This window comes from Triturus cristatus, chromosome 11 (genome assembly GCF_964204655.1).
Source record: "Triturus cristatus chromosome 11, aTriCri1.1, whole genome shotgun sequence".
NCBI lineage: Eukaryota > Metazoa > Chordata > Amphibia > Caudata > Salamandridae > Triturus > Triturus cristatus.
Window position 1 is genome coordinate 513445108 of NC_140594.1, and position 23353 is coordinate 513468460.

At 47.6% G+C, this 23353-nt stretch overlaps 1 protein-coding gene across 1 annotated transcript in view; it reads right to left on the reverse strand.

Annotated features, from left to right (window-relative positions):
* The window catches only part of LOC146784498 (zinc metalloproteinase-disintegrin-like VLAIP-B), a 2353571-nt gene that overhangs the window by 63213 nt on the left and 2267005 nt on the right, over positions 1 to 23353 (reverse strand). The window contains exon 16 of the mRNA XM_085632965.1: positions 10106 to 10199. Coding sequence (XP_085489091.1) covers positions 10106 to 10199 — 94 coding nt within the window. The remainder of the gene's footprint in view (positions 1 to 10105; positions 10200 to 23353) is intronic.

Consider the following 23353-nt stretch of genomic DNA (forward strand, 5'->3'; position numbering starts at 1 on the left):
CACTGGGTAAATGAGGCCGGGGACAAGGCAGGTAAGCTCCTTGCCTGGCTAGATAAACAAGCACGGGCGGACATATGGGTGGCGGAACTCCGTCTGGAAGATGGCACTGCCACGTCCAACCCACAGGAAATAGTGAATACACTGGCATCATACTTTGAGCGTGTATACACCCCTACGGCCACTATAACGGTCCCGGAAGTGACAGCTTTCCTTAGAGACATACACTTACCGACACTCATGTCAGAAAAACACAATTATTAGAAATTGACCTGACAACAGATGAACTAACACTCGCTATACAGAAGATACAGTCTGGGAAGGCGCTACGGCCCAATGGCATACCCATAGAATTCTATAAACGAGCAGCCACTAAATTAACCCCCTACCTCTTTAAGATGTATAACACCAGCATAGACGAGGGAGAACTCCCCAAAAACCAACTGATTTCCACCATAGTAGCCATCCATAAAACAGGTAAACCACCCACTGAAAGCGCTTCATATCGATCCATCTCATTGATCAATGCTGAAGTCAAGATACTGGCCAAAGTGCTCGCACTCAGGTTGACCCCTCTCCTCACCACACTAGTCCAGCTGGATCAATCTGGATTCATGCAGGGTCGAAACACGGCATTAAATCTCAGACGCTTGCATGGCGTCCTCAGTCGTAAATATACTATAAAAGAGGAGGCAGCTATCCTGTCCCTCGACGCACGAATGGCCTTGATTCAGTTGAATGGCGGTTCCTATTTGCGGTCCTTAAACATTTAGGTTTGGGCCAAAGTTCTGCTCATGGGTTCGACTGCTATACACTAACCCAGTAGCACATGTAGTGGCCAATGGACATATTTCCATGCGAAGTGTATAGAATAGTATCAGGCTGTACTATCAACTGGGGAAAATCGGAATTATATATCCTGCACAGACATCCCCCAGGGTTACCAAAAGACTGCACAGTGCAAATAGTTACAGACACCTTCAAATATTTGGGGATCTATGTCACGTCTGACCCAGACGAATTTATGGATAGAAACCTCCAGGAACCCTTGCAGAGATTACGACGAGACACAAAACATTGGAGATCCATGCCGCTTACCATACTGGGTAGAGGGGCACTATTCAAAATGATGGTGCTACCCAGATTCCTATACGCCCTCCAAAATACCCCCTTCTGTGTCCCCAAATCCTACTTCAAAGCAATAGACTCAGAAGTAAACAATCTCCTGTGGGATGGGAAACCAGCCAGAATAGCCGCAGCAAAACTGGTCAAGAGCTGTTACAACTGAGATATCGCACTCCCCAATGTCCAGACGTATTATTGGACCTCCCAGTTGGCAGTAATTAATCATTGCCGCTCGCAGCAGAAGGACTAGCCTGGTGATTGCTGAGGTTTACGGGACTGCGAGGACCAGCAGCCCGGTTTTTACAACAGCTGTGTCCTCTTCCCTCTGTCTCCATCCCTGCCTGCTGCTTGATACTGCTCGTGGCCCCCACTTCGCGGGTGCCGTTTGCAGCAGGAGGACTTGCCCCGCCCACTGCCTACGGGTATTATACCATCTCTTCCCCCGCTTCGTGGGACGCGCGCGGGCGCGAGCCGGGCGAGGCCTGGGCCAAGGGCGGGCCCGTTCTCACCCGTTACAGACCGTGTGAGACCGGACCGGGCCATTCCTCTTGGTTTCCTGTTTAATTGAGGTATCTGTCCAAGACACTATTATTCGGAAATATTATTATTGTTGTAGACAAAGGACTATGGCGGGCATAGAGACAAGAAGTAAAGCACTCTCGTCCAGTACAATGATGGCAGGTACTTTGGACAGTTTCTTGATTAGAGCAAACTCTTTGATATCAAATGAGATCACTATTTTAGAACGACGGCTCTCTCAGGGTATAGAGAACGATCTTCGTTGGGTCACATAGCGCATGCCAGAACACCTGATAGGTGCAATTCACCGCCTAATCCCTTAATTAACAGTAACCATCCGGCTGTAATTATTCCGCCTGAATCCGGGCGCTGTCTAGGATCGAAAAGCGATTCTACATTGACTATTGTCGAATCTAGCACTGTGTCCCCTCCTATTGCTATTACGACGCCTGTTAGTGGGTCTGTGGTTAACACCCTTCAGATACGAGGCAATAGGGAAGGGGCTGTCCCAAAAAGAAAGCGAGGGACACAGATAGGGGGTGGAAAGAAGGCAAGGTTATCTAACTCCTTAACCCATATTAATTCCAAAGGCCGGGCAAAAGCTAAGGTTATTCCTCCAGTAGTTAGTGAACCTATAAATTCCCCAGTTCTTAGTCCTTTTGTAGCACAGTCCACTACCTTGAATATTGACAATAACATCCAGCCTTGTGCTGATCATCAGACCACAGGCCTGGGAAGTATTTTGAAATCTCTGCTGGACCCTTTGATCGCTAGACTTGACCAAATTGATCTTAGGTTGGCAAACTTAGAAAAGGCCACGGGGCTTCTGGTAGACAACCTACAAACTGTGGAAACAACCGAAGGGAGGAGGCATGATAATATAAGGGGTGCACATTAAGTTAATACCCCTCCTCTGACAACTCCTCTAGTTTTGGTAAACCCCTCCTCTTCAGTACAGGTTATCCCACAAAGGAATACCAATTCCACCCTTCCTTCCTGTCCTGGTGTAATGGCTGAAAAGCCTTTGGTAAACACTGAGCAAGACAATATGGAGGGTAATAAATTGAGAAAGAAACTGATAGTAAACCTACCCCCGGAAGCAGCTCCCCTTGTAGTGGTTCTAGCAGGAGTTCCTGAACTCACCAATACAAGAGTAGAGCCATTTGCTTCATTAAAAAATAAAGTTGCAAGTTGGCTAGATAAGTATAGACCCCTTCCCCCACACATTTTTAGTGAAATTTTGATGGTCAGAAGGGTCTCATGGCTGGGATCAACCAAGAAAAACATTAGCGGTGACTGCATTATGGTTCATTTTAGGGACCCGGGGACAGTCTCCCACATTCTTAAGAGGCCATCTTCCAAGGAGGAGTCCATAATTCAGACCCTTCCCTTGTCATTTTTCTATCCACCTGATGTTAGTTGCTCTGATATGGGATTAGAAGAGGGCTGGTCAAAAATGGGTTCTATAAGCCACTCCAGAGGGAATAAGAACAACCCACATTACTCTAATAGGGCATCTCAATATTTGGACTACAATCGGTTCAGCTGCTTGGATGAGGTGGACTGACCAAATGGCAGCCCCAATTTGCGGAGTTATTTGAGGGTGAGCGATACCATCACTAACAATTCCACTCTGTATGGATGTTCAGTTAAACGTATGATTGGGGGGGCCGGGGAGAGTAGATAATGCTGAGAGTGCTCACTTACGGGTTCCTCTGGGCACTGCTTTCCCCGACGGCCTGAGTGGGGTCTTAGCGGAAGGTTCCCTGGTGGCGGCTACAACGTTTGGTGAGGGATGTGGTGCACCAAATCTGGAAGTCACACCTACTGCTGATCCACTGACAATTTTGTCGTGGAATCTAGCAGGAATAGGTAACAAAATAGCGTGTCCCGAATGGGGCTCGTTCATAGACAGGACTGATATTTGCCTCTTCCAGGAAACCTGGGCTAGGAAGGAACATCATCGAAGTGGTTTTGTTTCATTTTCAGTCCCGGCAAGGTGGGGGGGGGAAGGGTAGACCGTCAGGGGGTTTAATAATTTGGGTGCGTTCCCACCTGGGTTGTAAAGCTAGGGTTCTGAATACGTCATCAGAGGATCTCCAATGCGTGATTCTAGAATGGCCGAATGATTCCAGGCTTGCTTTGGTCAACGTATACTCAAGACCTGTGAGTATTACATCTGAGTCTGGAACCATTGAAGAGCTCTCTGTATTTTTAAATATGATACCTCAGGGCACTACTCTTTTGTTAAGGGGCGATTTTAACTGCCACTTTGAGCCGCTTATGGGTTTGAGGATAGTGCTATTTTGGAGGAGGATGAATACTGGAAAATACCTCGAGCAGTGGGCCCTTCACCTAGGTCTTGGGCGCCCTTGGCCGTCCAAATTACGGCCCTAACTCTAAAGTATTCTATCAGGGCCTGTAATGGCCGATCAAAATCAGACATCCCCTCAAAATGTACTTTCAAGAAGCCCGGGCAAGAGTCACGCTTGGATTATATATTTGTCGAAAGTTGTGCTTGGGACAAGGTCATTGATTTTAGGGTAGAAATTAGGGGTGATAGTGACCACAATCCGTTGATCCTAGAATTTCTATCCCCGGGCAATCCAGAAGGCTTATGTAACTCAAATGATGGCCTAGATGCCAGGTGCCTCCTATCCAGTAACAGGCGCAGGGTCAGGTGGGAAAAATTAGTCACTCATCCAGCGTTAGTGGCAGAACTTTATGCGCAGTTATTTCCGCTACTGGAAGCTATAGGTGCCTTAATGTTGCAGCATCCCACTACTGAAATATACCAAAAATTCGGGGACCTAAATTTGGATTTAAATGCTATATTGGCTGAGGCCTTTAATCCTATAGCGCCCAAAGATAGAAGGAGAGGTAATAGACCAAATGGTATAACACCGCCTGTAGGAAGCTACAAACAGAACTCCTCAGGGCTGTCAAGCTTAATAATAACAAGGAGCTAATAAGAGAAAAACGACTAGAATATAAGCAGTTAATATATCATGCTAAGATGGAGTGGGACAATGACAACTGGGCTAATTTAACATCTGCATTAAAATTAAGAGATGCCCGAAAGTTTTGGCAAATTGTTAATACGAAGTCGACTGACCCTTTACCGGCGATTGTACCTAATATCGCTGCTAATGTGTGGGAAGATCATTTTTCCACCTTCTATGGAGGGGAGTATTCCACCAACGATATCGAGCAGGGGGGACTACTGCTCAACTCTACTACCAACTTATATGAGGTCGAGTTCATGGAAGAAGAGGTTTTTGCTGTACTAACTAAACTCCCAGCCGGTAAAGCCCCTGGCCTGGATAAACTTCCAGGTGACCTCTTCAAACACGAACCTAGGGTGTGGGCCCCTTATCTAACGGCTTTATTTAATACAGTCCAGAGGGGCATGGCGGTACCAAGTACTTGGCTGCGAGCTGAGATAGTCCCTATCTTCAAGAAGGGCCCACCTCTCCTCCCAGCCAACTATAGGCCTATCAGCCTCATTGATGTGCCCCAAAAAAATTTTGCAAGGCTGATTTTAGATCGCCTTAGGGACTGGATAGTAGAGTCTTCCATTCTAAGCCCTTACCAGGCAGGGTTTAGGAAGAATGTGTCTACTACGGACCAGATTTTTCGACTGACCCTGTTATTTTGGAAAACTGTTAAAGTTCAGGGTGGGTCATTATATACTGTTTTCGTGGACCTTCGTGCGGCCTTTGACCTGGTCCCCCGGACTAAATTATGGTCCGTCCTTTTACAACTGGGCATTCCTGCCCCCCTATTGGATATGATAATTCGATTGCATAGGGGAACTATGCACAGGTCAGGTGTGGGAAAAATGGTGCTCTATCATCCAGATTTCCCGTTGACAGGGGAGTCAGACAGGGTTGTGTTTTGGCACCCACCCTGTTCTGTCTCTATGTCAACGGAGTATTTACACATCTGAATGAGGTTATAAATAGTGATGCTCCCAAGCTCGCTGGGTCTCGTGTCCCTGCGATTATGTTCGCAGATGACACGTTATTACTCTCGAAGTCCCCGATGGGCATTCAACGAGTGCTGGATGGTTTTGAGACTTTTTGCCTCGTACGGGGCTTAGAAATAAATACTCTCAAAACAAAATATATGATTTTTAATCCACCAGCAGTGACACGCCCAAACCCGAGTATAGAAAGAGTTAGTCTAGATAGGGTCCAGACCTTTGAGTATTTGGGGCTCACTTTAAATGAATCTATGACATGGGTCCCACACCAAATCAAATCTCAACTCAAGTTAGCCCAAACAGCGGGGGGTATTTTAAGATTCCTAAATAAATCATGTGTCATACCAATTAGCCCACCTCTTGAAATATATAAATTGCAGGCAAGGGGGCAGTAACCTACGGCGGCAAACTCTGGGGCTTTCACTGCCGTCCAGAGATCATAGTCATAGAAAATAAATTTTTAAGGCAGTTGCTGGCCCTCCCGCCTAGTACTCCCTTACTGCCACTTAGGCTTGATTTGGGCATAAGACCTTTAGACGAGGAATTGGGCCTTAAACCTTTAACATTCTGGCGGAGGATTTGGATTACCCCCGAGCTTCAGGACTATAGGAAAGAACTCTTGGAAGTCCTAGGGCTCCCTAATGTGGGGAAACACCCTTGGTTGAGGTATGTGAAAGAGGAATTGGGGAGAATGGGCCTCCCGTTGTTGTGGTCCGATCCGGTGACAGCCTGCACTAGTGTTTCACGTAACCATCTGGTCAATCTGTATTATGAAACCAAACTAACCGCTTCTATACAGAATTCTCAATCCGCTACTCTAACACAAACTTTTATAGTGGTTAAAGATCTTTATTTCTTTGAGCATGTCTTAAATGATATCAGCCCACCTGCAGCGAGGAAATTGTATTTGCAGTGGAGATACGGTACCTTACCTATTAGAGCTTTTACGAGTAAATGGTCTCCGCTCTCCCCAAAAAATTGTCCTGGATGCGCTTTCGATCCGGAAAATGAACTGCATATACTATTTTTTTGCCCTGCTTATCAAACATTTAGAAGGAGCTGGATTGTTCCTCTGTGCAAAAATGTGGGCTTTACGCATTGTATGGAAGCTTATCGAATTTTGAAAACAGACTTATCTACTGTAATAGTTTTAACGTGTCTTCATTTCTGGCAGCTATGTGGAGGAAAAGAAGGATATTTGATAACCTTGTTTGAAATTATATTCTTCCATTATAGTTTCATAGTTGCCATGAGGAGATTCACTAAACTTTAGATTGTATGGAGGTAAAATGTATTGATTACCACTATTGGCATGTCTCATGGGCGTTTTATGTTGGTGTCAAATTGATGCCTCGCTCCTTGAATTGTTTTAGTTTAAGGATGTTATTGATCTTTCTATTCTAAGGTCAGTGTTGCTATTTCTTATTTTTAACAGTGTTTTATTTTTACCTGCTGTACTTTTATGGCTACCTTGGTGGCCGAAATAAAGATTTAATGAATGAATTAATTAATTAATTAATCATTGGCTTCATAAACCTCGCACCGACCCGGCATACCGATTGGATAGACATTTATTTATTTATTTATTTGTGGGTTTAAATAGCGCTAGAATCGACTCCAGCTGGAGTATCTCTGCGCTTTCTGGAGCCGGTAGAAACAGAGGAATAATAGGAGCTAGATCTCGTTTCTGAACAACACAGTTTTCAAGAATTTCCTGAAAGTGAGATGCTCTTTGCACTGTCTCAGATGAAGAGGAAGTCTATTCCATAGGGTAGGGCCTGCGATAGATAGCGCTTTACTACCGTGTCTAGATTTCTTTGCACGGGGAGTCACCAAAAGAAGACAATTACTGGACCTAAGTGAGCGACTAGGAACATAAGGAACAAATTTGTTCTGAAGATAAATAGGCCCTTGGCCATTTAAACATTTATGGATCAAGCAGCATATCTTGAACTTAGATCTCTGGCGAACGGAAAGCCAGTGCAGTTTCTCCAGAAGGGGTTTGGACGCAGTTCTTGGAGGAACATTAAGGACAAGACGAGCCGCGGTGTTTTGAATGACCTGAAGTTTGGCCAACACATTTTCGTTGGCAGAAAGCAATAGGCCATTGCAATAGTCTATACGACTCAGAACCAATGTCTGGACCAGAGTTCTTCTAAAAGAGTCCGGTAGTAAGGGAAAGACTCTGCGTAGCAGGCCAATCGTATGGAAACAAATTCCAGCAGTATGGTTAACATGCTGTCCAAATGACAGGTCTTGATCCATCCGAATCCCTAAACTCTTCACAACCTGTTTGGGTTCTGGAGCTACTCCCAAATCGGGGGGCCACCAATCAGGGGTCCACAATAGTTTGGCTTCTCCAAACAACATTAGTTCCGTCTTACTGACATTGCATTGCAGGAAGTTAGAAGACATCCAATTCGCCACCGCCTTCATGCCCCCAGAAAAGGAGTTTTTGATTTCTGCGGACATTGTCTTAAAAGGGAAGAGGAGCTGCGTGTCATCTGCATAGGATACTGGGATGAATCCATAGCTGCGCATCACTCTTGCCAGGGGTGCCACATAGATGTTAAATAAGGTAGGGCTCAAACAAGAGCCCTGTGGCACCCCTTTAGATATCTCCACCTCCGCTGATCGATATGTGTCCATGATCACTCTCTGGGAGCGCCCCGATAGGAAGCTCTTTAGCCTACCTTAGGAACGGGAGGGATCAATAATGTACTCTATAACACAAAGCGAAAAGCAGACCTAATGGGACCGACTGCACATACCATTCGGATATGGCACACAGTGACACGATATTTGGGCTGGAGGGGCAAGTTACAATAACACACCCCATTATGGGGCATGGATAAGTTAGGCAAACGGGGTAAAAACAAAGGGTTTCAACAATGGGATACAATAGGGATCTCACGAATAGGTGACTTTTGGAAAGAGGAAAAAAACATAACTTTTTCCCATTTACAAGAACAATATGAGATGGTGCCCACGGAAATGTTTCACTATATACAGATTAAACACGCACTAGAAACGGTCATTCCGTGAGATACAACACTCCCAGAGGCTTCCCCATTAGACGACAGACTCCCTACAGAATACATGGAAAGAAAAGCAATTTCACTCACATACAGAAAGATCGTCAATATTCAGCCAGATCTTCTGCAGTCATTGAGGGAAATATGGCAAACTGATGTAGGCGAGCTTGACGGACTGGATTGGCAGGAGTCAATAGAGTCCCCAAAGGAGGTGGCTATACCATCGAGGCTCTGTGTTTAGCAGCTTAAGTTGCTCCACAGGACATATTTTACCAGAGTAACATTATTCAAGATAGGGAAGATCGTAGACCACTCCTGTTTATGCCAGTGTGGTAGCACGTGCACCTTTTATCACACAATCTGGGAATACCCCGGGATCATAACATACTGGACGGCAGTAATGAACATTACTGCGCAGGTCAGCGCCAATCCCGTCCCACCCGAGCCTAAACGTTGTCTCTTAAACATTTTGGAGCCAACAGACATGAATCACGCAGCACAGGCTGGGCAACCATGGGAATGTCAATAGCGAAGCGCATTATCGCCAAATACTGGGGGCGGTCACCGTTCCAGCTCTAGCAAACTGGTGTGAGGACATGGATATGGCCATGGCGGCAGAAAAAGCTACGTACATCCACAGAGGATGCCCTAAAAAATGGGAAAGAATGTGAGGGAAATGGAACACCTTCCGGGGAAATATCTCCACCCCGCCGATGATACACCCGTATTCAGATGATGAGGAGTAACAAACTCAATTGTTCACTAGAACTGTCGCAATGTATAAAATGTAAGATATGCCTGTGTTGTGCATGTAAAATGATGGAAACTGTTATTATGCGTTTATGTTCCACTGTAATTACAAGTCCAAGTTTCAATAAAAACGTTTAAAAAAAAAAGAGTTGTGATATTGATTCATCAGCATACACCAGCATTGTAGAATTCACTTATCCTATTGAAATCAAGCACAACTTATTAGAATATCAAAACTGGAAAGTACTTTCTTATGTTGAAACCACACCACCTCAACTTTGCGGAGCACATTTGAAGCAGTTGTATCTTACTCAAGAGGGACATTTATTAAAAACATGAGTTACGGCAGCTTTGTGAAAGACTTGTTAAGCAATTACTTCTGACTTGAGAGGAACATCTCAGTAAGCTCTCAAGGGCTGAAGTCTTGTTTCTTTTGACTTGAAACGGACATTTAATAATTACTTGAGTTACTGTTGGTCTGTGAAAGGCCAGACCGTTTGGCTTTTCCAATGCTAGTGTGCAGAGTATCCCTCTCACCAACGTTTTTGGAGTTTTACATCAAAGTTGGTTATTTATAGAAGAAAAATTGCATCCTGTACTTTTGAATGCATTCCTTTTGCACGAAGAGCTTATCTACTGGCCAAATGCACATATCCATTCTGAAACTTAAATATAACATACTGTATGTACTTACTCTTTGCAGATGTTCTGTTGCATTTTGACACTTGTGTGCAGTCAGGTGGTTCCCAGCCTTCCTTACACTGACACTGCTCTTCATTGTCACACACCTGAAGAGACAGAAATGCATATTTGTTCATAAAACGTTGCAATACATTTTCAAACGCGCTCTGTTATTGTGACAAGTGAGTTGGCTTACTAATTACTTGATGGATTGCTTTCCTGTTTCAGCTATTGTAGGTACAGAACAAAGTTAAAACTGGTGTCCCTCACTGGGAGGAATCCTAGTTTAAGACAGTAGGTTGCGTATGCTATGATGATTTCTCCCATACATTAGAAAGTGTCTTGCTAATAAATCTGCCATATTTTCTGGAACACAGATAAGCAATAAATTACTCTAAAATGTAGATCCATGTACATAACAACTAGAAATTATTTGTTCCTAACAAATCTCTCTCGGTTTTTGTAGGAAAGTATGATCTGCTTTTATGGTTACACCTACTTTTTGCCTGGTGTCATTCTGTGTCTGACTAGTCTGACTGGGATCCTGCTAATCAGGACCCTAGTCTCTGTGCTTTCTCCCTTAAATTGGTTATGGTGAGTATTTAGGTACATCCCAGATTGGCTACTGGAGTACCCTTATAAGTCCCTAGTATATGGTACTGAGGTACCCAGGGCATTGGTACTCCAGGGGTCCCCATGAGCTGAAGCATGTATTATGTCTCCCGTGGGAGACCACCCAAACTGTGACTACAGGCCTGTCATTGCAGCCTGTGTAAGCTGGTGCTAGCACCACTTACCACAGATATAGATTTTCCTATATCTGAGGTCACTGCACTTAAAACCTATAAGTCACCCCTATGACAGGCCTTTCAATCCTGAAGGCAGGTTGCTCGATTCTAAGTGTGAGGGTGCCCCTGCATGACCTGGAAACCCCCACAACCTTCAGAGTCCTTTCATTCGGGTTGTAAGTGCATCAGCCACTATGATATATAGAGTGGCCATGCGTCATTACGTGATGACCATCTCTAAACTAGTGGAACAAACCCTGTTGTGTTTGGTATCAAACATGTTGGAATCATACCCCCACTTGGTGTGGGAGGTATGATTCCATGCACTATAAAGCTCCTCCGGGAGGCCCTCAGTGCTCCCAGTACCCATCTTCCAGAATCAGACAGCAAGCTGGAGCTGGAGCTGCTGCCGACCAGAGACATGTTTCTGCCCTCCTGCTGCTGAGCCAAGCTCGGGCAGGGGAAGGCAGAACAAAACATATCCTGTCACAGGGAGGTGTGACCACCTCCCAGACAGAGTTTAGTGTATTCGGGCAGGGTTGGGGCGCATGCCAGTGCCACTGAGACTACTTGAAGGGCACATTTGGTGCCCTCCTTCCATACTCCAGCTCGAACCAGTTCAGGGAGCCATTGGCTCCCGATCTGGCATGAAACTGAACAAAGGACCTGGGTGTATCCTCCCCACTGTCCAGCCCCTAGTCTGAAAGGGACCCCTCAATTGTCCCACCCTTTCCTTCGGGTACTTAAGGGCTTAACTTTGGGTGAGTCCCTAGATTCATCGTGGGAAAAGATTCATATCAAGAAACCACTTCTTCTTTGACCGTCTGGGCACTCTGGACTCTGGTGAGCTTTGCTCTGGGCACCAAGACTGCAAATGGGAAGACTCCTTCTGCTCCTGGTCTCTTCGTTCTGCTCATCTGCTACAACATCAATCAATCAATCAATCATGGAACTTATATCGCGCACTACTCACCCGTAAGGGTCTCAAGGCGCTTGGGGAAGGGGGTCTGCTACTGCTCGAACAGCCAGGTCTTGAGCTGTTTCCTGAAGGCCAGGTGGTCCTGGGTCATCCGCAGGTGGACGGGTAGGGAGTTCCAAGTCTTAGCTGCCAGGTAGGAGAATGACCTTCCTCCAGCGGTGGCTCTCTGGATGCGAGGGACGACGGCGAGGGCGAGGTTAGCGGAACGTAGCCGGCGGGTGGGCGTGTAGAAGGTGAGGCGGCTGTTGAGGTACCCTGGGCCTAGGTCGTGGAGGGACTTGTGTGCGTGGGTGAGGAGTCTGAACGTGATCCTCTTGTTGACCGGGAGCCAGTGCAGGTCTCTCAGGTGGCACGAGATGTGGCTGCGTCGGGGGACGTCCAGGATGAGTCGGGCGGAGGCGTTCTGAATACGCTGAAGTCTTTTCTGAAGCTTGGCCGTAGTACCGGCGTAGAGGGTGTTTCCGTAGTCTAGTCTGCTGGTGACGAGAGCGTGGGTGACCGTCTTCCTGGTCTCGGTTGGGATCCATCGGAAGATCTTTCGGAGCATGCGGAGGTTGTGGAAGCAAGCTGAGGAGACGGCGTTGACTTGTCTGGTCATCGATAGGGAGGAGTCCAGTATGACGCCCAAGTTGCGTGCGTGGTCCGTCGGTTCAGGTGCGGTGCCTAGTGCCGGGGGCCACCAGGAGTCGTACCATGCGGAGGGTGATGGTCCCAGGATGAGGACTTCTGTCTTGTCCGTGTTCAGTTTCAGGCGGCTGATGTTCATCCATTCAGCGACGTCTGTCATCCCTTCGTGCAGGCTGGCTTTGGCGGTGTCGGGGTCTCTGGTGAGGGAGAGAATTAGCTGGGTGTCATCGGCGTAGGAAATGATGTTGAGGTTGTGTTGGCGTGCGATGGCAGCGAGGGGTTTCATGTAGATGTTGAAGAGAGTGGGGCTGAGCGACGATCCTTGCGGGACGCCGCAGATGACTTCGGTGGCCTCGGAGCGGAACGGAGGGAGGCGTACTCTCTGTGTTCTGCCGGAGAGGTATGAGATGATCCATTCCAGAGCCTTCCCTTGGATGCCGGTGTCGTTGAGGCGTTGGACTAGTGTGCGGTTGCAGACAGTGTCAAATGCTGCGGAGAGGTCTAGGAGGATGAGTGCCGCTGTTTCGCCATTGTCGAGCAGGGCTCGGATGTCGTCGGTGGCTGCGATGAGGGCGGTCTCGGTGCTGTGGTTGGCTCTGAATCCGGACTGTGATGGGTCGAGGGATCCGTTCGTCTCGAGGAAGGCTGCCAGTTGCTTGTTGACGACCTTCTCGATGACTTTGGCGGGGAAAGGAAGGAGCGAGATGGGGCGGAAGTTCTTGAGGTCGGTCGGGTCCGCTGTTGGTTTCTTCAGCAGAGCGCTGAGTTCGGCGTGCTTCCAGCTCTCCGGGAAAGTTGCTGTGTTGAAGGAGGTGTTGATGATGTCTCGGAGGTGGGGTGCGATGGTAGAGGCTGCCTTGTTGAAAACATGATGGGGGCACGGGTCGGTCGGAGATCCGGAGTGGATGGTGTTCATCATGCGTGACGTGTCTTCGGGGGTCACCTCGGTCCATGTCTGGAGGGTGGCGGCGGGGTGCGAAGGTACGACCGATGGGTGCGGGGGTGAAATGTCGAAGCTGTTGTGGATGTTGGCGATCTTGCGGTAGAAGTACGAGGCGAGGGAGTCGCAGAGGTCCTGTGAGGGAGTGATGTCGTTGTTGCCGGTGCTGGGGTTGGAGAACTCCTTGACGATGTTGAAGAGCTCCTTGCTGTCATGGGCGTTCTTGTCCAGTCGTTCCCGCAGAGATTTCTTCTTGGTGGTGCGGATGAGCTGGTGATGTCTGCGAGTGGCGAGTTTCAGTGCTGTTCTGTTGTCGGCGGTCTTGTTGAGGAGCCAGGCCTTCTCGAGGGTGCGGCAGGCCTTCTTGGAGTCCTTAAGTTTGTCGGTGAACCAGGGGGCCTTCTTGCTTCTGGGCCTGGTGAGGGGGTTCTTCAGTGGCGCGAGGTCGTCGGCACAGGAGGTCAGCCACTGCGTGAGGTCGAGGGCAGCTGTGTTAGGGTCCGTGGTCCTGACAGGTGGGCTCTGGCTGAGGGAGGTGGCGAGCTGGTCGGCGGTGATCTTGCTCCAGTTTCTGTGGGGAGCCTGCTTCGGGTGATGGTGGACCGTGTTCTTTCTGAAGCTGAAATGGACGCAGCTGTGGTCGGTCCAGTGAAGTCCGGTGGAGTGGCTGAAGGTGACGTGCTTGCTGGACGAGAAGAGTGGGTCGAGCGTGTGGCCGGCGAAGTGGGTGGGGGTGTTGACCAGTTGCTGAAGTCCGAGGTTGGCGAGGTTATCCAGCAGGGCGGTGGTGTTGCGGTCATTGTTGCTCTCCAGGTGGAAGTTGAGGTCCCCGAGGAGGATGTAGTCGGCGGAGGGGAGGGCGTGAGGGCTGATGAAGTCGGCGATGTCTTCGCAGAACTGTGCGCGTGGTCCCGGGGGTCTGTAGATGAGGGTGCCTCTGAGGGTAGTCTTGGGGTCGGTGTGGATCTGGAAGTGCAGGTATTCGGCGGCGTTGAATACGTCGATGGAGTCAGTCGAGATGCGAATGGTGCTCTTGTGTACGATGGCGATGCCTCCTCCGGTCTGGTTGACGCGATCCTTCCTGATGATCTTGTAGCCGTCCGGGATGGCAATGGCGATGTCGGGGGCTGAAGAGGCGTTCATCCAGGTTTCCGTGAGGAAGGCGACGTCTGGAGATGCAGTGTCGAGGAGGTTCCAGAGTTCCACGGCGTGTCTGTGGACGGAGCGGGTGTTGAGCAGGATGCACTTGAGGTGGTTGCTGTTGTCCGTCTTGGTGGGCGTGGTGCTTGTTTGGAGGCAAGAGAAGTTGCAGGATCGGCATGCGAAGGGTCCATGGGTGCGTCGCGGGGACGCTCGGTAGCAACCGGGGGCTCGGGCGGTTTTGAGTGCGATGAGCGTAGCGAAGTCGTAGGTCCTGCGGGGGGGCTGGCGGGCGCGGGGACCAGGGGGTCTGGCGCTGGGCGCGGTCCAGGCGCGGACGGGCGCAGACGGGCTTACCTTTGGCGCACCTTCGGCGCACAATCGGCACTCCCGCTGCGCGCGTCCGCTGCGCGGTCGCTGAGGGGGCGTCATAAATAAGGAGCCGGGAGGGAGGGTCAGCGGGAGGCGGGAGCGGGGTGGCCAATGGGCAGGGAGGGGGGGGCGGGACTGAAGGAGGAGGCGGGAGTGGGAGTGTGCGCCTGGGGCAGCGGTGCCGAGAAAACGGCGGGAAAATCGGCGGGAAGCGACGGAGCCCAAGGAGTGACCAGGTAAGTGGCGGTGGTCAGCGGGCGTGAGGAGTGAAGGTAGCGGCGTGGGTGGCGACCAGGAAGCAGCAGGCGGTACCTGGGAGGCGGCGGAGGCGAGATGCAGGCAGCGGCGTCAGGTAGGTGGTGAGGAGCGGCAAACAGGCGTCAGGCAGCGGAGGCAGGTAGGTAGCAGCAGTGGGAGGGAGCGTCCGTCTGTGCAGGCACAGGGGGTCGCACTGACCAGCCCGCGGGGTCCCCTTAAATAAGGAGCCGGGAGGGAGGGTCAGCGGGAGGCGGGAGCGGGGTGGCCAATGGGCAGGGAGGGGGGGGCGGGACTGAAGGAGGAGGCGGGAGTGGGAGTGTGCGCCTGGGGCAGCGGCGCCGAGAAAACGGCGGGAAAATCGGCGGGAAGCGACGGAGCCCAAGGAGTGACCAGGTAAGTGGCGGTGGTCAGCGGGCGTGAGAAGTGAAGGGAGCGGCGTGGGTGGCGACCAGGAAGCAGCAGGCGGTACCTGGGAGGCGGCGGAGGTGAGATGCAGGCAGCGGCGTCAGGTAGGTGGTGAGGAGCGGCAAACAGGCGTCAGGCAGCGGAGGCAGGTAGGTAGCAGCAGTGGGAGGGAGCGTCCGTCTGTGCAGGCAACATCCATGCTTGTGCTCCATACAGGCACCTTTCAAAGCCTGTGGGCATCCAAGACATTTGAAGGAATCTCCCTTGAAGTGAAGGAATTACTTCCCTGCATCTGCCGGCACCGCAACCAAGCTAACTGGTCTGCTGCTCCTGGGCGCTCACGGACTCTGAGAGGCTCACCAACATAGGTGGTGATTGTACAACTCCCTAGAGGCCTGCACTGTCTTCTCACTGAGTTTGAGGCCAGTATCCCTCGATGGAACCGCAGGAACCAAACCCCTGTGCACTGCGTCGACTTGTCATTGCAAAGGCTTGTTGGCTCTCTTCCTCAGAGATCTTTGGGCTCCAGGAAGCCTCAACCTCAAGCATTTCCTGTGACCAAGATCTTTATCCTCACTGCATCTCTTGCACCGTGGGCCTGCATCTTTGGTGAGCTGCTCGAGGTCCTCTTGCAATTCAAGTGCCCCCGACCTGTGGGTCCTCTTGAGGGTCTTCTTTGATTTCTTTTTTTTTTTTAATATATTTTTATTGGTTTAAACAGGGAAATCAAGAGAAACATAGTTACACTGTAATATGGGAAAAAAAAAAAAAAAGAGACGGTCATACAAACAATGGAAAAAAACCAATTAATCACTGCAAGTAGCATATTACAAAGTAGGCTATACTCTTCAAAATAACGGTTAAGCGATACAGAAAAAAAACATCTCTAGATCTCTTCAGTTTCCCAAATTGGGCCCCATATCCGAAGACCTCTTCTTTTGGCTCTATTTCCTTTACACTTATAAAGTGCCTTCTCTAAATTAAAGACATGATGAAGTCTTGAAAACCATTCCTGAAAGGAGGGTGGTTCAGGATCCTTCCAATGAGTTGCAATGGTTAAACGAAAAATGGCCAAGGCCATAAAATAAAAATAAATTTGGGAAGAATCTAGACCTAGACTATCATCAATCCCTAAAATGATCAGAGTCGATGTTAGTCGTGCCGAACCACCAGTGACCTGATTAAGAAAATTCTCTATCTTTGCCTTCACATTAACAAGTTTATTACATCCACTAAACATATGTATTATATCTGCCGGGCCGTAATCACATCTGGGGCAACAATCAGTTTCCCTTTTCCCCCAACTGAAGAGTTTAGCCGGGGTATAGTATAACCTAAACAAAGTTTTGAAATGTTGGGCTTTAAGGTTAGCTGCAAGAAATATTTTTTTTGACAGATAAAGAGACCTACAAATATCCACATCTGGGTCCCCTAGTAAGCCTGCCCAGGCACTTTCGGAACTGACGATATCATCTTGATTAGCATTCAGCAAAATTAAATATAAATCCTTTATTCGAGGCTGCCTATGCCCAAGCCAATCAAGCATTGGTATATCGTCGAATCCAGTTAATTGAAACTTTGCGGTTTTAATAATCTCCCTAAATTGTAGATATTTAAAAAAAGTCTTAGTTTCCACCCCAAATTGGCTTTGAAGCTCTTGAACGGATTTTAGCTCGGATCTCACGAATAAGTCTCCGATTAGATTTATACCAGTCAGTTCCCAGGTTTTTCCTAAATTATCATAAAATAAAGGTGGAAAAATAGACGAGCGCCAGATAACATGATATTTATGTATCTTGGGGATCCCCAGAAATTTACTTATTTTGCTCCAAACACTCCAGGCAGTTCTGACTATTTTGAACCGCGTTCTCTTATAATAGCTGCCCTCTAACTGCCTTAATAAAACGCCTGGTGCATAGTCTCCTAATGCTAATTCATAGACAGATGGAGGGGAGTCCGTGTTATACTGTGCAGAGATTGTACCTGGTCCAAATTTTGGTCGAAATAAACTAACCATTTGCTGTAGCATTACAGCCCAAAAATAAAATTTCATATGAGGGATAGCTAATCCGCCACGGTCTTGTGGCAAAGTCATCAACTTTATAGATCTTCTAATCTTTTTGTACCCCCATACAAACTGAGAAAATATCCCGTCAATTTTTTGAAAAAACTCTTTAGGGGGCTCAATTGGAATGCATCTAAAAAAATAAAAAAATTTGGGAAACATAGTCATTTTAATGATATTAGCACGTCCTATAATGGAAATATATAATTTATCTATGCGCTTTAAGTCAGTGCTAATCTTAGTTAACAACTGTGGGAGATTAATATCCCAGATAGTAGAAACGCCCGCACTTAAATTAATCTCTAGATAGGTAGCCTCCGAGGATCTCCTATCATCGTTAAGCGGGGTATTATCAGAGCAAACAATCTTAGTTTTCGCAGTATTCAACCTGTATCCGGATTGACGGCCAAATTCTAATGCAAGAGCCTCAATACGGACCAACGCAGTCAGGGGGTCAGGAGTGATTATAGCGATGTCATCCGCATACGCTAAGATTTTTGTACTAAATCCCCTAACCACTATAGGTTTATTAGCCTGATCGTTAAGCATGGATCTTATTAGAGGATCTATGTACAGAGCAAAAAGAATCGGGGAACATGGACATCCCTGTCTAGTGCCACGTGAGATCTTAATTCTCCCAGATTCCATCCCCATCATTTGTATTTTTGTATATGGTTGTACGTACATTGCCTTTATGGCAGTCTGAATACGAGGACCAAAGCCATTAGAATTTAGAATCTGCCAAAGAAAAGCCCACTCAACCTGATCGAAGGCTTTCTGTGCGTCTAGTAAAATCAGAGACATTTGACCCCCCAACTGTTCGGTAATATCAAATAAAGAGATCACCCGACGCACATGATCCGTTGTTCCACGCGCGGGAATAAAGCCATGCTGCCATGGGCTAACCAAAGAAGCAATTATTCTTGAAAGCCTGTTGGCTATAATTTTAGAGTATAATTTCTCATCGGTGTTAATCAAAGAAATAGGTCTATATGAGGCTGGATTAACAGATGGTTTCCCTTTTTTCAAAAAAACAATTAAATTAGTGTCTTTCCAAGAATGGGGTGTAGTACCATGATATTGTACTGCTAAAAATAAGTCCAGAAGTATGTGTGATAGCTCGGAGTACAAAACCTTATACAATTCTATAGGAATTGCATCAGGACCAGCAGCTTTACCAGATGCCATAGACTGTAAAGCCTCGTCAACCTCCGCTTGTGTAAAATCTTTTTCCAGTTCCTGTAAAGTTTCAGGGGTAAGAGTGGGAGTAGGGGTAATTAAACCCTGACCTGTGGCAGATTGTGGATCAGTCTGAGATTTATAAATATCTCCATAAAAATCAGCAAAAACTTGAAGAATGTCCTGGGGATCTGTTACACTACTCCCGTCACCCCGTTTAACCTCCAGGATATTGTTAGCCGCCGTCCGCTGTTTTAATTTTAATGCAAGGTGCCTTCCGGTCTTTTCCCCATATTCGTAGTTCTCCCTGGATCGTGTTTGATATATTTTAGCATTCCTACTATTGTATATTCCGTTTAATTTAGCTTTAACCTTTATCACTTCTAGTTCAGCTAGCCTCGCAGCATCCTTATGTTTATTAACAATTGATCTAAGATGTAGTTCCTCATTCATAGAGAGGTCAGCCATAAGTTTCTGTACAGTCACCCTATGCTCTTTCCTAAGGTGTCCAGCAAAACTTATAATTTCCCCCCTTAAATATGCCTTGAACGTATCCCAAACAGTTTCCCTTGACGCACTATACCGATTTATGTCAAAAAACTGCTTAGTTGAACTCCTGAGATGATCTACAAATCCTTCGGTTACAAGAAGTTTCCTATCAAAGGACCATTTACTAGGACGATTCAGAGATGCCGAAAGCTCCACTTCTAAAATCAGCGGGTTATGATCTGACAGAATCTTTGGGATTTTCCGTATATTGGCATGGTCTATAAGGGAGGTAGAAATATAAAAATAATCTAATCTAACATATTTCTGGTGGGGGCAAGAGAAATAAGTATAACCGGCATCTCCTACTACCTTACGGGTCCACACATCAACTAATCCATGGCTCCCAGCAAAAGCTTTAAGAGCCTTATATACCCGAGGCTTCCTACCATCATACCCCCCCAAAGATATATCCGAAGTACCTAAATGGATATTAAAATCCCCACAAACTATAAGCGGGGAAGGCCAGGCTGCCAGCTCAAGCTCCAACTCACCCCACAAATCCGAATCATCAAAGTTGGAGCCATAAATTGTACATAGAGTTACCCTACACGGTAATAGAGCAATAGCCCATCTCCCCCACCTATCTGCTAAAGTTCACTCCGTCTCTGGCATGCGAGTGGTAGTATGTATAGCTACCCCTCTTGTAGTGGTAGTTTGACGCGAGCAGACCACCTGTTTAAACCCAGGGATACTATTTAACCCTCTTTTTTGAAAAGGTATATGTGTTTCCTGTTGACAGATAACATCTACCCCCCCATGAGCGGATAGCTTCGGCAGACCTGTACCGTTTACCAGCATCGTTCAACCCCCCTATATTCAAGGAACAAATTCTCAACCTACCCATCATAATAACTTTTATTCCAGTGCAGTGACTTAAAACATCTCAATAATACAGTATCAATCAACCTATACTTTTTACCAAATTTCCCTGATTTCCCTGAAATTTTTTTAACTCCCCCCCCCTTACCCTCCCCACCCCACTCCCTAACCCTCGACTACTCACCCAACCCACCCACCCCACCCAAGCCACCCACCCTGCAAATGAAGGCAACAGACCAACCAGGTCTTCTTTGATTTCAGTGGGCTCCCCTGATTGCTCTGGGCCTACTCTGACTTCCCTGTTTGTGGTGAGTCACTTGGACCTTGCTGGTCCTGACACTGCACCCTTTTTCCTTTTTTACTTTCCACATTGGTGCCATTGCCAAGGCTTGTTGGTGCTCCTGGCGGAAACCGACCCCTCAACTCTTGACATCTGATGTGTGAAAGCTTGTGAATGGCTCCTGGTCTTCCACAGCATCACCTGGTCCACACAGCTGATGTTCCAAGGTCACCATCATCTCTCCTGCAACAACCAACAGCGGTGGGCATTGGTCTTCAGTGCCCCCTGGTCACTCCTGAGTGGCATAGACCCTGTCCACTCTGCTTGCAGATACTTCTTGACTTGAAATTACCTTTGGGTTCGACCGGACACTTTCACCTTTGTCACCAGCTGCATCTTCCTGAAGTCCTCCATGGAGTTCGACAGCGGTTTCTGACGCCACTTCGCAGCTATGCACCCGGCTTCCCTGGTGTATGTATCTTGGTTCCTAGGGTATCCACGTGTGGGGTGGCTCTCTAACCTTCTGTCTTCCATGGGGTTTCTTCAGGGTCCACTGGGAAGGGTCCTTATTCTTTAAAATTGCAATAGCGACTTACGCATTGACTTGAATTGAGTGCGCGGTCATGTTCCCACTCAGCACACCATGGGTGGTTCCTTGGCTCCCCAGCACTTATACGTCTTCTGGGTTTAGTCTTGACTTGAGTTGTGGTTCACATACTACTATTTTAATATATGGTTTAGTCTCCTCCTTGCAACCACTGTGTATTTGTGCTACTTACCTATTTTTATTGCAAAGTATTGTGTGCATTGTTTATATCTCCAGGTAGGAGATATTTGTATGTGATAGTGAGTGTCTTATAATAAATACATATTTTTATGAATAGACTGTGTGGTATTTTTCACTTAATCTATACAAATAGGATTATGTTCTGGTGAAACAAGCTGCTTTACACTCCTTCTGGACTAAGCCTGGCGGCTGCTCTCCACGGCTACCACTTAGAGAGCTTTCTATAGTTGTCTAAGACCTCTGAATTCACTATAAGGGTTGTCTGGATCAGTGCAGGGTGCCCACTTACATAAGTGTGCTCCATATACTAAGCCAGTCTTCTACAATTTTAATATTATGAGAAGAAAGTATTTGGAAGTATTTATCTTTCCTCATACAATTGCAACTTTCATCGTTGGTATCACCTAGGAACTCAGCACATCCTTTTAGAATTAGTTGAGGCAGGTGACAAAACCACATAAGGGATTGTGTAGAATGGGCACTGACAGCCAAAAATAACTTTCCACCGCACTTAAAAATCCCACACACAACACACTACTCCTTTTTCCACTGTGGACACAGTATACATCGCCATAGTTAGGAGCATACCCAGTGATGAAGTATGCCACGAGACATGGTCGAGGATTTGACATCCTTTTACTAGAAGTGCAGTATGGTCAGGGTTGTGTAGATTTGTTCACAGTCAGCACTATGAGGCCTCCCCTTCTGTTGCACTGTGGAATAAATGCTCCATTACTTTTTGGTATGAGAGAACAAATGTAAACATAATTTCCAGGAATCCTAGCCCTGGTGATATCAGCTGTGAATCACTCATCATTACCCCCTTTGGCCCTCTGGCTGTGATGACTCACTCAGTGAGGACCCTGTGCCTGCAATCACCATTTCCCACATCATCTTTTGTCATCATTTTCTTTGAAAACACAGAAGGAGGCTGTTTCCATGACCGTGCAGCTGATATGGGGAGATATGGGGCTTGCTGCGCCATCGGCTACAGCGCACGCTGCCCAATCGAACCTGCACATTCGGGGACCGAGCAACTAAACCCACACCAAGCACGCCGAACCCACGGCCGCCTGCCGACTTCCGCAGACTACACCGCACCGCGCCGCAGCACCAGGGAGCCCAAGTGAGATACATGCAGGCTGAGCGCTGCTTGTTTCAGGCCATCCTTCTTCAGAAGGGGGGCTTCACAAAGGCCACATAGCGTGTGGGAAGGGGTTCCGACTAACCTAGTACTACTTCGCCGCAAGATCTGAAACGCAGACGACGACTGCTGAGCCCGACGCGACCCAATGCCACTTCCAAGACGGTGTATCCAGCGAGGCAGTGACCGTGGCATGTCCGGTGCGACAAAGAGGCTGTCAGCGTGGTGGGGGGGACCTATATACCCCTCACCACGCCTCATGCACCAGACATGACACGGCACTGCCCGCGCCCAGGAAGGGGACTCTGCCAGAGTCTCTGCCCCCTCGGGGGGGGTTTGTGGAGTGCCCCATGCCACTAGAGGGCTGCTCTCTTGAGTGGCCTCCTGCGGTGGCCTCGGGCAGCCGTATTAACCTTAATTTCGAAGGACGGGATTGTTTGACGTCGCCTTGTTAAAAACTTATCTAGCTATAAATTGGAGTCCCAAAATCACAGTTTTTCTTTCCAATAAATGCATATTTCGTGAGTTTGTGCCTACTTTAGATGTAGTTTTGCGGTGGCCCCAGCCACTGAGAAATGCCGTACTTGTGGGTTTAGGGAAGCTGCAGAGTAATTCATTTGGCCTACTTGTGCGTTCTTGAATGAATTCTCGTCACTGTCCCGTGCTCTCATCCGTTTTATTGTTTTAATGTAGATGGGTTGTGCAAAGGTTCCATACATTTGCTACATAAACTGTAATCATGTCTTCAAATCTTGACTAAGGAAAAAACATCACCAGTTTCTGGGTTTTCAATAGCGAACATTTGTAAGCTCTGTTAGTACTTGCATTAGTCACAGAAAGTTATTTTTGTCTTCTGCACCGTGCTTTTTTAAAATCATCCTGGCTTCGATTGTCTGTAATATGTTTTCAAGGTTACCATTTCTTCTTTC